The sequence below is a fragment of the Macaca thibetana genome, chromosome 3, assembly GCF_024542745.1.
Source record: "Macaca thibetana thibetana isolate TM-01 chromosome 3, ASM2454274v1, whole genome shotgun sequence".
Taxonomy (NCBI): Eukaryota; Metazoa; Chordata; class Mammalia; order Primates; family Cercopithecidae; genus Macaca; species Macaca thibetana.
In genome coordinates this window covers 28504120-28519621 of record NC_065580.1, presented here as the reverse complement: position 1 = coordinate 28519621, position 15502 = coordinate 28504120, and the positions used below count along the sequence as shown (strand labels likewise).

Genomic DNA, 15502 nt, shown 5'->3' with positions numbered 1-15502 from the left:
GAAGTTTACGATTCTTATAGGTCACCCCAACATGTTTTTTGATCAGGTAGATTTTTTCCTTTTTTCTCAAGTTATACTCTTAAATGGCTATATCATGTAGATATTAAATCCAACAAAATTTCATGTCAGGGAATTATACAATTGCAACAGCTAAGTTTTATCTATCATCTCTGAGCCTAGAAGTTAGGACTGTTCATTTATAAAAGAGATTGGAGATTGCTTTCTCGTGCTCTGTAGGAGTAGTGATGATGGTAGCGGCTGAATGATCTGCATTTCACAATACTATTTGGTGGCCAAGAGTGTATACAAAGAATGACACTGGCTGACCCCCAGTGCTGGCACTTTCCTGGAGTTGGGACATCTTGACTAGGGAGGTGCTGAGCCACCTATGGGTTGGCCAGCGGTTGTGAACTGTACTGCGGTGAGGAGGAACTATAAATTTTCCCCACTCCTTAGATCCCCCTTAGGAGATAATACTTGATACTGCTTTTAAGGACAGACAAAAAGACAAGCCTTTTCGAATTTTAAAATCATTAGGGATGAGTTGCCAAAAAATTTGGGTAAGTTTTATCTGGAAGCCAGAAGACATCGTCTCCTCAAGGCTTTTTCTGGCTCTGGGATAAGCTATTGAGATAGAGGAAAAGATGCCAGGCTGAGGAGTTTCACTTAGTATTTTAATAATAATAAAAAAGACATACAAAATCTAAACATTTCTTTTTAAAATTCAGATACATATTTTTTCCCAAGTGCAAAATACTCTATGAACTGCATCATTTGCTGTTTACTGTTGATTGTGTAGGAGATGCTTACTATACTGGCAGCAGTGGAAGGCGGATATAAATACAGTATTTTGAGATTTCTTCTGCATTTTAACAAAAAGCCTCCCACATGGCGATGATTATTCTGAAACTTGAGTTCAGCTCACACAGAAGAATACAGTTTTCAGTTTGTTCAAACTGCTACAAAAAAAAAAAAAATTAGTCGGGTGTGGTGGTGGGTGCCTGAAATCCTAGCTACTCAGGAGGCTGAGGCAGGAGAATCACTTGAACCCGGGAGGCAGAGGTTGCAGTGACCCGAGACCATGCCACTGCACTCTGGCCTGGGCGAAAGAGCGAGGCTCCAACTCAAAAAAAGAAAAAGAAAAAAAAATCTTCTGTTGAATTCTTAAAGCTGCCCAATTTCTTGCCCTGGTGTCTACCTGTAAGCTTCACCTCAAATTCTGAGAGATTTGTGTCCTATAATAAAGCTTTTTAAGATAAATTTGAATGGGTTTTTGTTTCCTGCAAGCAATGTACCCTCACTACAACAGTTCAAGAGGGCAAATAAAGAGAGAAAATGGACTAACATAAATAAATTAAAGGAAAGAAATTTGAAGAAAAAAGAAAGACTGGAGTCACAAAAGTGTTTCTGGTGATCATGTTTCTCTTATACTGAAGATTCACAAAGTTAGCCTAGGAAATCCTACGAAATCTACATGGCTACCCACAGATAAACATAGTGTTCCATTTGATAACTCAGTAAAACAGAGAACTTACATCAGTGATTCTGCAGAGAGCCCTGATGGCCGGGCCTCGGTATACATCTTCTTTTCCAGTCATGTCTTTAGTCAGACTAAGAAAAATCAAATTGGTTAACATAAGATCAATTAAAACCTCTCCCATGGAGTTCACCCCTAGTCAATTTCCAATTGTCCCATAATTATCTTAATGCAGCTACTGATTCAACAAATTTATGGAGGAATATTTATACTTATTTTATATTCCATAAACAAACATTTACGTAATATAAATATTCTTTGTATATATGCTAAGACTACTGCATAGAAAACTGTTCTAATTCAAGAATAAAGCAATGAGCAAAATTAGTAAAAGGCAAAAAGTCCTTCACCTTCATGGAACTTACATTCTAGGAGGAAGAAAGATAATCACATAAACAAAACAACCCCTTCCCCATAATTTTAGATACTGGTAATTGGCATAAAAAATAAACTAAGGACAGGCCAGGCACAGTGGCTCACACCTGTAATCCCAGCACTTTGGGAGGCCGAGGAAGGCGGATCACGAGGTCAGGAGATCGAGACCATCCTGGCTAACACAGTGAAACCCCGTCTCTACTAAAAATACAAAAAATTAGCCAGGCGGGGTGGTGGGCACCTGCAGTCCCAGCTACTCAGGAGGCTGAGGCAGGAGAATGGTGTGAACCCGGGAGGCAGAGCTTGCAGTGAGCCGAGGTCGCACCACTGCACTCCAGCCTGGGTGACAGAGCACGACTCCGTCTCAAATAAATAAATAAACAAACAAACAAAGGACAATGGTATAAAGAGTCCTAGTCTGACATATCCCCAAATCCTAAAATCCCATCAGACTAGACATAACTTTTTAAAATAAATTAACAAAAATAATTAACTCATGAGGTATCACTCTTTGGCATGGCTTTCTAAAATTATCAATGGCTTCAGACCTTTCTGCTGAGCTTCAAAAACATGCAGAAGTGTGAAATGAGCTACAAAATTCCACGCCCATGCTTTAAAGAGGTTTTTAACCTTTTACCCTCCCTTAATTCCCCATGCATTTATCCTACTGCTATCAATCTCCCCACTACCTCAACTCCTCTCACATAATCCAAAATGACCTACAACTCTGACTCCCTCCATTAGCACACCAAGAGGAAAAAGTTTTGACTGATAGTCCTTCATTTCTTTTTCAATTAGAAAAGTAATTTGGCCAGGTGCAGTGGCTCACGTCTGTAATCCCAGCACTTTGGGAGGTCAAGGAGGGAGGATCACTTGAGCTCAGGAATGCAAGACCAGCCTGGGAAACATAGCAAAACCCCGTCTCTACAAATAATACAAAAATTCGCCTGGCATGGTGGCACGTGCCTGAAGTCTCAGCTACTTGGGAGGCTGAGGTGGGAGGACTGCTTGAACCCAGGAGGCAGATGTTGCAGTGAGCTGAGATGGCACCACTGCACTCCAACCTGGGTAACAGAGTGAGACCCTGTCTCAAAAAAAAAAAAAAAAAGACATTTTTTTTGGAAGTGTCCTGTACTTAAAAAAATTTTGCAGCATGGGCATTTTTCTCTGACGCACTCTTTCTGGCTCTATCAGATGCAAGCTTGGTTTTCCGGATTTCCAAGAGTATCTATGAACTAGATTCTATTGCTAGCAACAGGGAGCCCTGAACAATACACTCATCCAGTAATTTAAGTGCCAAGGGCTATGAATTTTCCTCTGAGCATAGCTTTAGTTGAAATCATAGATTTTAATCATTAGATTTTAAAAATATTCTTTAATTTCAATTTTTACTTATATACTGGCCCAAACGTTGAGGCTTTCTTTTTATTTTTCCATTTTAACATATCTGGGTACTATCTGTTCATTTTCTTCTCAAAATAAATGTATTTTTTGATTGCATTGTAATGACAGAGTAAGTCTCGACTACATTTCCACATTCTAGAATTAACGGGTTTTCAGGGGTTGAATGTTGAATAATTTGTAAGTGTTCCATGAATACCTGTAAAGGTGACTTTTCTATTATAAAGGTAAGGTTTTCATAAGTATTAATTAATCTGTATCAAGTTTATTATTCATATCCTTTATATCCTTAGGTTTTTCCTTCTTTTTAAAACAAGGGCTGATACTATTTTGTTTCTATTTACATTTTTTTGTGATTTTTGGCTTATGTACTTTGGTGATATATTAATAAATAATTCATGACACTTTCTCCTCATTTTGGATAAAGTGCCTCATTCTTGTCTCATTCAAAACTTTCTGTATTTAATTCCATTTTCTAACTATTAACACCTTCACTCAAGCTTCCTTTCAGTAGTGTTTGCCTTATATGCTTTCACCCCTCCTTTTATATTCAAATTTTGCTTTGCCTTGTTTTATATACATCACAATATATAGCATATAGTTAGTTGTATTTCATTTTTAAACTAATCTGTATTTCTTTTAATAGTCAATGTCTGGTGTTAATTCTGTCAATTTGTTTTGTGTTACATCTCTATTTTTAACACTTTCTTTGTTTCCTATAAGGCAGTGTTATCCAATAGAACTTTATGCAATGATGGAAAATGTTCTAACATCATTCAATATAGTAGCCACAAGCTACATGCGGCTAATGAGCACTTGAAATATAGCTAGTGAACTGAATTTTTAATTTTACAAAAGTTCAATTAATGTTCACTATAACAGCCATATGTATCTAATAGCTATCTTATTAGACAATACAGATGTAAGAGTGTGTTTTGTTTTCTAAGTGAATGTGTTTTCTTTCTGAAATATGGAAGACTTACACTCTAGTTCTTTTTGTTGCTGCCATAAAACTTTAGATAAAAGACTTAAGCTATGAAAGCAAAAAAATTAAGCTTTCATGAGCTTTCTCCTCTCTCATCTGCCCTCCCGTGTATCTCCAAATTTTTGTTAGTATTATTCTTTTTGTATTATCATGGATTATAACATTTATATTCTATCTTTAATCATAATTTCTATAGTAGTTTAACCTTACTTCTATAATTGAATAAATTCAATGCTCACTGGTAATTCATTTCCTGTAGCCCCTCTTACAGAATTCACTCTTTTGATTTAATGCTTTGATTAACATAACTTTAATGCTTAATTTTATTTTTCAAGAAAAGCTCACAGGTGTTATGGCCCCTGAATTCTTTACAGTGTGGAAGTCTGCTTGTTATCCCTGTACTTGAATGACAATTCGCTTTGCTGTATTATTCTTGTATCACATGTTCTGTTTCTTAAAACTTTGCAGACACTGTCCTCATTCTTTTCTGACACTGAAAACTGCCATGAATGGCTGAAGTCAGACTTAGTTTTTCTGACTTTTAAATGGCTAGCTTCTTCTGCCAGAAGTCTTAAAAATTATTTCTCTCCACAGTACAAGTTAACCAAGATGCATGTTGGTGTTAGTCATTCTGCTACAATTTTTGTTGGAATACAGTATGCTATTTTAAAATGTAGATTTATTTTAATATGTAGCTATGTTTTTAAGAGTTCTTTTTTAATGTTTTATTTATCTATAAATAGGGTTACTACTTCAGCAATGTCAAAAGTTTTGCCCTCTCATCTCTATTAAATTGCTTAAATTTTTTTCTTTTAGTTCAGCGTTTCAGTGAGTGTCTAGTAAGTGTCAGACACTGCTCCAGACACTTAGGATACTTTAGTAAGCAAAAGAGACAAAGATTCCTGCCCTCAACAAGCATACATTCTGACAGGGAACAATCTAGTAAATATTTCAGGCTCTGCAGGCTATATAACCACCCCACAACCACTCGATTTGGTTGCTGTAACATGAAAGTAGCCATACACAATACATACACAACCCTCTGGCCCACAGAGTAGAGCTGGGTGCCACAGGGATTATTCCCAACCCTTGAAACCTAAAAGTTTGCCTGATTAAATTTAAAAATTGTCTGGTGCTAGTGACTCCTTTCTTTCCTCCCATTGTCTCCCTTTCTGAATCGGAATGTATATAATTGTTATTCTAGGCCTGTCGCACCACAGTATTTCCACAGCATATAACTTGTTTTCTAGTTTCACAGGTCCATAGATAAAGAGGAATTCTGTCTTGGGATGAATCATACCCAGAAACTCACCTATACTGGAGTTAGATGATTAGATGATGAGATTTGGGACTCTGGAGTTATAACATTTAATGACATCTTGGACCAGAGTTAATGCAATGGGGTTTAGATTTTGGAAGATTATTGCAATACAGTGAATGCACTTTGCATGTAGGATGAATGTAAATCTTTAGGGACCAGATGGAAGCCTGTGGTAAGCTAAATAATGGCCCCTAAAGACATCAAAGTCCTACTCCCTAGAACCTGTAAATGTACCTCATATGGCAAAAGGTACTTTGCAGACGTGATTAAGTTAAAGACACTGAGATGGGGAGATTATATTGAATTATTTGGGTTAGCCCTAAATGTAATCACAAGTGTCCCCATAAGAACAAGGCAGAGGGAGATTTGACACAGGAAGCATATGTCACAATGAATCAAGAGACTGGAATGATGGGAAGGGGGAGTTAGGATTTGAGGAATACACAGGTAGCCTCAGAAGCTAGAAAAGGCAAGTAAACAGATTTTCCCCTAGAGCCTGCAGAAGGAACCTGCTCTGCCTATACCTCTGACATCAGCCGAGTAAAACTGATTTTAGACTTCTAGTCTCCAGAACTGTAAAATAATTTGTGTTGTTTTAAGTCACCAGATTTGTTAAGTTACTAAGTTTGTGGTAACTTGTTCTAGCAGCACTGGGAAATCAATGCACAGGAATGGCACACTTATTCTGTAAATATTTTAGACTTTACAGGTTATATGATCTCCTCACAACTACTCAATTCTGTAGCTGCAGCACAAAGGCGGTTATATACAATACATTAAGAAATAGTGTGGCTGTGTTCCAGCAAAACTTTATTTACAGCTGGGCATGGTGGCTCACACCTGTAATCCCAGCATTTTGGGAGGCCAAGGCAGGCGGATCACTTGAGGTCAGGAGTTCAAGACCAGCCTGGCCAACATGGTGAAACCTCGTCTCTACTAAAAATATAAAAAACTGGCCAGGTGCGGTGGCTCACACCTGTAATCCCAGCACTTTAGGAGGCCAAAGTGGGTGGATCACAAGGTCAGGAGTTCGAGACCAGCCTGGCCAACATAATGAAACCACATCTCTACTAAAAATACAAAAAATTAGCTGGGTGTGGTGGCACATGTCTACTCAGGAGGCTGAAACAGGAGAATCACTGGAACCCGGGAGGTGGAGGTTGCAGTAAGCCAAGATCATGCCACTGCACTCCAGCCTGGGAGACAGAGCGAGACTCCATCTCAAAAATAAATAAATAAATAAATAACTTTATTTACATGGTTTTGGCCATGCACCATAGCTTGCCAACCCATGTTCTATACCTCTGTCATAGCTTTGGCTGTCCTGACAGCAAAGGCTTGCATAAAGGTAGTTTATTTAGGAAGGTGTTCAGAGGGAGAAGTGAATGACAGGGAAATGAACAGGGAAGGAGGTAAAAGCAATATAAAGACCTTTCCTTGAGTGGGTCACTGATGCTGGCAACTGGTTATTTAATGAGCAATCTTCTGAGGAGCCTTATGAAATACATCTCAGAACCACTAACTGTTAGCCCCTGGCTGAATGTTAACCCCAGAGTACTAACTCCCCCATACTTCTGGGGAGTATACATGTGAGCTGAAGTGAATCCGAGTAGGCAAAAAAACACTCAGTGCATACCTGAAGGCAATAACAATGCCAGTGAGCTGAGCCCCTAAAGAACTGCTCATCATGCCACAGCTGGAATCAAAGATAAGGCCTGGGACCATGCAAAGTGGCTCAAAAGAGATATCCAATACAGGCTACCCATTCCATCCCTCAAATTTGTTCATGTCCTCCATTAAGTCTAATCTATCATGGAGGCTTCAACACGGTAGCAATCACTATTTCTACAAAAGACTAAATAAAGGAAGGTGAGTGGAACATGGTTCAATCCTTGCTGCTACAACTAATGCCAAGGCCATAATTGATATTCATCATCTCCTTCCTAAAACCACCCATTCTACATTTCCCTCCCCACTGGCCCGCACTTCATCTAGTTTTGGCTACGTGTCCAACAGTTGACTCAAACCTTTATCCCAAAGGATGTGAGCCCTGTGTTGGGTGTACCCTGATTGAACCACTGGTTGTTCTCTATCCCTACCAACACTCCCAGAGGCAAGCAAGCAAGCACCAAAATACACTCAAGTGAATACCATGAATTCTAGACAGAGTCCTTTCTGCCACCATTATACAGAAATGATCCTAGCTCCTGATAAGAATCAAGGTCAATGACCTCTGTAAGTATAGTAGCACTTTCCTTACCTTCACTAGAATGAAGAACCCAAAGTGACCTAACAGTGATCATCATTCCAAATATGCAGACTGGCTCAGTTTGTGGCCCTGACTTCTCTGACATGGGAGTATCAGCTGCCTGTGGTTGCCAACGTGTCACTCAGACATGTATAATCCTGAAGTGTGGGTGTTTCTGTGCTAAAGATAATCCTCAACCAACAGGAATCAAGAGCCAATGAGTTAAATGCTTCTGTCCTTTCACCCCTGAAAAACACTGGCCCCTGGAACCAGGGTCTCTAATTCACATTTGGGGTACAGATGGGATGTTGTCTTAAGTCTATTCCAGCTGTTATCACAAAATACCTTAAACTGGGTAATTTATAAAGAACAGAAATGTATTTGCTCACAGTTCTGGAGGCTGGGAAGTTCAAGATCAAGGAGCCAGCAAATTTAGTATCTGGTGCAGGTCCCATTCCTCACAGATGGTGCCATCTAGGTATCCTCCGGTGGCAGGAGGAAGGGAGCTCTCTGAAGTCTCTTATAAGGGCATTAATCTCATTCATGAGGGCAGAGCCTTTATGACATACTCACCTCCTGAAGGCCTTACCTCTTAATACTACTGCATTAGGAATTAAGTTTCAACATGAATTTTGACAGAATAGAAACATTCAAACCATAGCAGATGCACAGTTTCTACAAGTGGGTCACTGTGAGTGACAGTGAAGGGGGCCAGTCCTACTTCCATCTCTTGAATTCTGGACCTACATATTGTATTTATTGGTGATAGCACCATACACAGGCTATCAATCTAATGCATATGCTGCATTCCAGAGGAAAATTCTCTAACCTCACAGGGTCCCATCCTCAACCCAGTACCTCAGCTGAGCACTCAATATGTTTCCTAGGTGGAACATAGTATAGTAAAACTGTTGGATCTTGTAGTCCTGAGCTCACTACCACACTGCTTTTGCAATAAAATAGGTGGCAAGGTCATGTGGGATTCCATTACAATAATCAAAAATAGCTGTTTGTACCACAACCTGGACCTACTGCAAACCCCTGGCTCATTTTACATTTTATGTTGATTTTGACAGGTAATTAAAAAAAATTTTTTCATGGAGTCAAATGTATCAACCTTTTCTTTGATTGCCTCTAAAACTGTAGTCGTAATTAACAAAGCTTTTCTCTACACCAAGGTTAAAGGGGAATACATCCATCTTTTCTTCTATTACGTGCATGGTTTTATTTTTTAAAAATTTATATGCCTTATCCATTTGGAGTTTACTCATGGGTATGACAGGAAATATGAGTCTAATTTTATCTTTTTCCAAATGGTTAACTGTTCCAGCATCATGTATTAAAAGGTACACGTTTACCCCAATGATTAGAAATGCCACCTTGTTAAACAGTATGTCACTACACTAAATTCCGTATGTATTTGGGTCTAATTCTGTACTTTCCATCTGTATCAGATTGTATCTGAAAAACGTAGATCAGCCTGACCAAGGTCACCACATTACAAAGTCACCACACAATTTTATTCCACGGTCTATTAGTCTGTTCATGTGCCAGTACCACACTGTTTTAATTGTATAGGCCTTAGATTTACTGACTAGTAGAGCTAGCTTCCTCTCCCCTCTATCCCCATCCCTCATGCTTTTTCCTTTCTCAGTGACTTCCCAGCTATTCTTACATTATATTTTCCACGTGAACTTTAGTACCAACTTGCCTAACTCCATAATATGATTTGTTGGTATTTTCATTGGATTCCACTGTATTTATAAATTAGTTTAGGGAAGAGTAAAATTTTTATAACGTTGAGTTGGTCTATTAAAAAACAGGCAACAACTCTGGGCATGGTGGTACACGCTTACAGTCCCAGCTACTCAGAAGGCTGAAATGGGAGGTTTGCCTGAGCCCAGGAGTTTGAGGACAGACTGGGCAACATAATGAGACCTTGTTTCAAGGAAAAAAACTGATAAATAAAACAATTTTTTTTTTTCCAAAAAACAAGGTATCTTTACATTTGTTTAAGTATACTTTGAGTCCTTCAGGGGTATCTTAGTCTATTTGGCCTGCTATAACAAAATATTACAGACTAGGTTTCTTATAAACATTTATTTTCCACAATTCTGGAGTCTAGGAAGTCTCAGATCAAGATACTGGTAAATCTGGTGACTGGCAATGTCCTGTTTCCTGGTTCAGATGGCATCTCTTCTAGCTGTGTCTTCACATGGTAGAAGAGACTAGCTAGTGCTCTGCAGTCTTTTCATAAGGGCACTAATCCCGATCCCAAGGGCTCCATCCTCATAATCTAATTACCCCGCAAAGGCCCCACTTCCCAACACCATGAACTTGGGGGTTAGAAATTTAAAATATACTTGGGTGGCGGGGACACAAACATTCAGACAAGAGTAAGGGGCTTAACATTTTTTCTAAGTTTTGTACATTTATTGTCAAATCTATTCCTAGTGTTTAATCCTTTTTGTTGTTGTAAATGGGGTTCTGTCTATCTACTATTATGTTCTCTATGTGCTGTTTCTATGAAGACTAATGATTTTTTTTAACTTTTTTATTTCAATAGTTTTTGGGGTACAAGTGGTTTTTGGTTACATAGATAAGTACTGTAGTGGTGATTTCTGAGATTTAAGTGCACCCATCACCCAAGCAGTATACACTGTACTCAATATGTAGTATTTTATCCTTCACCCACTCCTGACCTTCCCCTCTTCCAAGTCCCCAAAGTCCATTATGTCATTCTTATGCCTTTGTGTCCATGTAGCTTAACTCCCACTTATAAGTTAAAACATATGATACTTGGTTTTCCATTCAAGTTACTTGACTTAGAATAATGGCCTCCAGTTCCACCCAAGTTGCTGCGAAAGACATTCTTTTGTTCCTTCTTATGGCTGTATTCCATGGTGTATATACACACCACATTTTCTTTATCCACTTGTTGACTAATGGGCACTTAGGTTGGTTCCATGTCTTTGCAACTGTGAATTGTGCTGCTATAAACATGCATGTGCATGTGTCTTTTTCATATAATGACTTCTTTTCCTTCGGGTAGATACTCAGCAGTGGGACTGCTGGGTCAAATGGCAGTTCTACTTTTAATTCTTTAAAGAATCTCAATACTGTTTTCCATAGTGGTTGTACTAATTTACATTTCCATCAGCTGTGTAACAGTGTTCCCCTTTTATCACATTCATGCCAACATTTATTGTTTTTTGACTTTTTAATTACAGCCATTCTGGCAGAAATAAAGCGGTATCTCATTGCGGTTTTAATTTGCTTTTCCCAGATGATTAGTGATGTTGGGCATTTTTTCATATGTTTGTTGGCTATCTGTATATCTTCTTTTGAGAAATAAGACTATTGATTATTATATATGAATTTTATATCCTGCTATCCCACTAAATTATTGAGCTCATTTTATCACTGATTATCTGGGGTTCCTAGGTATTCGATCGCATCATCTAAAAACAGACAGCTTTACTTCTTTGTTAACTCATTCTTATGTCTCAACTTGGTTTCTCTTGTCTAACTGCATTGCTAAATACCTCTAGTACAACGTTGAATAGCAGTGAAGATAATGAACATCCTTGCCTTGGTTCCTGATCTTAGTGGAAATGCCTCTAGTGTTTCCCCATTAAAAAAAAAAAATAGGGTCATTTTTGACAACCTGTGTTTGCCTAAGAAATTATCCATTACATCTAGGTTTCAAATTTATTTCAAAGACTAAAAATTTGTTTTTTGATTTTGACATTTCTTCTGTTTCCCCCTTGTCATTTATTTTGCATATTTATGCTTTCTCCTTTTTTTCATCAACTTAGCTTACGGTTTATTTATATTGTTAATTTTTTCAAAACTAGGATTTTGATTTAATAATTAGATGTTTTTCTATTTTTTCCTCATTATTTTCTGTTTTTATCTATACTAATTTCTATCATGTGCTTTCTTTTGAATTACTTTGTTGTTCTTTACCTAGTTTTTTTGAGCTAAGAATTTAATTCATTTTTTATTCCTTCCTTTTCATTGATAAAAGGTATTCACTGCAATGAGTTTTACCTTGATCACTGCTTTAATTCACCATATAGATTTATTTTTAATTGACACACAATTGTATATACTGAGGGGGTACACAGTGATGTCTTGATACATACAATGCATAGTTATCAAATCAGGGTAATTAGCATATCCATCTCCTCAAACATCTAACATTTCTTTTACTGGGAACATTCAAAATCCTCTCTGAGCTATTTGAAAATACATAATAAATAATTGTTAACTACAGTCATCTTACAGTGCTATATAGTCTATAGATTGATATGTAGTTTATGAAGTGATTTGCCTTTTTTCCCCAAAATTCTGTTATTTAAGTTTGCATCTCCTCTTTCACCCAGAAATAAAGATTTTAAAGTCTTCTGATGGAAGGGTCTTTTTCTTTCTGTTAACAAATTCTAGTTTTATTGTACTGTGATCAGAGATGTGGTTTGTAACATTTCTACTTTAAGGGAGTTATTGATACTTTGTCATCTAATAATGATTTTTTCTGAATGTGCTCAGGGTACTTCAGAATATGTATTCTCTACTATAAAGGTGAAGAACTTGACATATATATAAAAGATCTACTCTATTAATAGGTGATTTAGATTGCATATTCCCTACTTATTTATCTACTTTATCTCTCTTGTACTAAAAGTGAGCTAATAAAATGTATTATTCATATGTTTCTAGCTATATCTCTCTACATCTCCATGGTTTTTGCTTCATAAAGGTTGTTGTGGTGTTATCTCTTACACATATACTGAATAATATATTTTCACTGTGGATTGTGGCTTTAATCATTACAAAGTATCCTTCTTTGTCACATTTAATGCTTTTAGCCTTGAGTTCCACTTTGCCTGGCATCTACTTTACTTTCTTTTTGTTTCCATTTTCCTGTTATAATTTTGTCTATCCCTTTATTTTCTGCCTCTCTGTATCACTTTAAGTGTGTCTCTTGCATACAGTATTGTTTTGTTTGTAAGCCAAACTGAAACTTTTTCTTTTAATATATGGATTAAGCCTATTCATGGTTATTGTTATAACTGATACGCTTGATTTTGGCTCTATCACAATAATCTATAAAGATATGTATTATATTATATTTGCAGCTTCTGTCTCCAAAAGATACATGCTATTTGCCTTTATATTTTAAATTTTGGTAGTTAGGAAGATTTGTGTGTTTTTCTAGTGAATTCCTTTGTGATTAAATCTTTTTTGATGACCTTAGTTCCCTCATTTTCTCACTTATTTTACTACGTCTGGATTAATAGGATTTTTCCCCCAGTATTTTGTAGCACCCACCTGTTGACTATAAAAGGTTTTCCCATTTTACTTTTTTCCTATCCCTTCTCCTCCCATTTTTTCATCATATTATTTGTCAGTGTATAACATTTTTACATTAGTCTTCCACACTCCACTGTAGAAACATTTCCACTGTTTTGCTCTTACATAAACATTTTTATATTTTACAATACTTACCATCAGTCTTTTCAATAAAGTTTTCCCAGATGTCATTTCACTGGATAAAGCTAATCCTCTAGAAAGTTCCTCAGAAAGAGCTAATGGGTGCAGAATTCCCTATATTTGAAAGACAGCTTCCTTAGATAAAAATCAGCCACTCACACTTCCATTGGGTACTTTTTTTTTTTTTTTTTTTTTGAGATGGAGTCTCACTCTATCGCCCCGGCTGGAGTGCAGTGGTGTGATCTCAGCTCACTGCAACCTCTGCCTCTTGGGTTCAAGCAGTTCTCTGACTCAGCCTCCTGAGTAGCTGGATTATAGGCGCCTGCCACCATGCTTGGCTAATTTTTGTATTTTTAGTAGAGATGGGGTTTCACCATCTTGCCCAGGCTATTCTTGAACTCCTGACCTTGTGATCCGCCCACCTCAGCCTCCTAAAGTGCTGGGATTACAGGCATGAGCCACCGCGCCCAGCCTCACTGGTTACTTTTAAAATACTGCTGCATTGTTGCCGTATTTTGTATGTTGATTTTTCAAAAGTCTGATGCTGGTTTGAATCCTCTGCCTTTGTAAGTTGTTTGATCTTTTTTTTTTTTTTTTTTTTTTTTTTTTTTTTTGCCTGAAAGTCTTAATAATTTTATCTTTAAATTCTGATAGTTTTACTACAGTATGTCTCAGAGTTGATTATTCTAGGTTAATATTCTCAGTTACCTAATGAAATCTTTCAGTGTATAGAAGCAGGTCTCTCATTAGTTCTGGAAAGTTTTCCTGGATAATGGCTTTAAATATTAGCTCTTGCTTTTCTTCTTCAGAGACTCTGAGTCCTTTGTTTCCCGTCTTCCACTTCCACTACTTCTCTCTGCCTCTCATCACTTCTTTCTTTGGGACCTTTTCATTCTCTTTGGTTGTTTTTTCTTTGGTGGCCTTTATTAAATTTTCATTTGAATCTATTCTCTCTTGTGCATCTCATATTATGTTTCATTTCTGAGGTAATTTTTTATTTTTCTTCCATTTCCTCCCTGAATTCAATGAACTCTTTTTCATTTTTCCGTTTTTGTGTGTGTGAAATTCAAGATTGCTTTTCATATCTTCAAATGCTAATTTGAGCACATTCATTTCCGTTTTGAGTGAAAACTTACTGTTTTTTTCTGCTTCATGTTTGTTTGGGAGGTTGGAGGACTGACCTCTGTGAAATTTTGTTTCCCTGTTTTCTGCAATCGTTATAGACTTTTCTTTTGGTTCACTTTTACAATACTTGGATATTTTCAAGCTTCTTAGTTTAATGGCACACTTTTCTTTGCCTAGGGAAATCCAGGCCTTTGGAGGGATTTGTATGTGTTTTATTGACAGCGAAGGGGTTACAAGAACCTCTGATTTTGTGGTTCTCAGTGACAGAGCAGGAGCATCGCCATCTTGGACAAGCACTGCCATTTTAAAGTTCACTTTGATCAAAAACTGCCTAAATCCAAAGGGCATCAGCCTAACGGCTAAGGTCAGCATGTCCAAAAATCACAAATGACACCTCCAACCAGAAACATTCCAACCATAAAATAAACCCCTCCCTGACCAGAGACACGCCAGCCCCGAGACATCCTCCCCTCTAATCTGAGAGATGTCAGCCCCAAGATAACCTCCCCTCTGACCAGAGACATTCCAACTCTACCATAAACTTCTCCCCCACACAGAAACATTGTGTTAAGAATTATGATAAGAAACTCAGAGCTTGTGATAAGCCCTCTCACCCTAAAAAAAAAAAAAAAATCAATACTCATTTTTTTTTTTTTTTGAGACTGAGTCTCGCACTGTCACCCAGCCTGGATGGGTGTGCAGTGGCGTAATCTTGGCTCACTGCAACCTCTGCCTCTCAGGTTCAACCGTTTCTCCTGCCTCAGCCTCCCGAGTAGCTGGGATTACAGGCGCCTGCCACCACACCTGGCTTTTTTTTTTTTTTTGTATTTTTAGTGGAGACGGGGTTTTACTTTGTTAGCCAGGATGGTCTCGAATACCTGACCTCATGATCCACCCACCTCGGCCTCCCAAAGTGCTGGGATTACAGGCATGAGCCACCATGCCTGGCTAATAAATACTTAGTCTGTAAGAGAGAGCGCCCCTGACCAAAATCAGCCAGAAGCCCCTCTCATG

The 15502-nt window shown here is 37.8% G+C and overlaps 1 protein-coding gene across 3 annotated transcripts in view; it reads right to left on the bottom strand.

Moving 5' to 3' along the window:
• COPG2 (COPI coat complex subunit gamma 2) overlaps positions 1-15502 on the bottom strand; it is a 165799-nt gene that overhangs the window by 109492 nt on the left and 40805 nt on the right. For all 3 annotated transcript variants that reach the window (XM_050782491.1, XM_050782492.1, XM_050782493.1), the window contains exon 6: positions 1536-1611. In XM_050782491.1, the coding sequence (XP_050638448.1) occupies positions 1536-1611 (76 nt within the window). The remainder of the gene's footprint in view (positions 1-1535; positions 1612-15502) is intronic.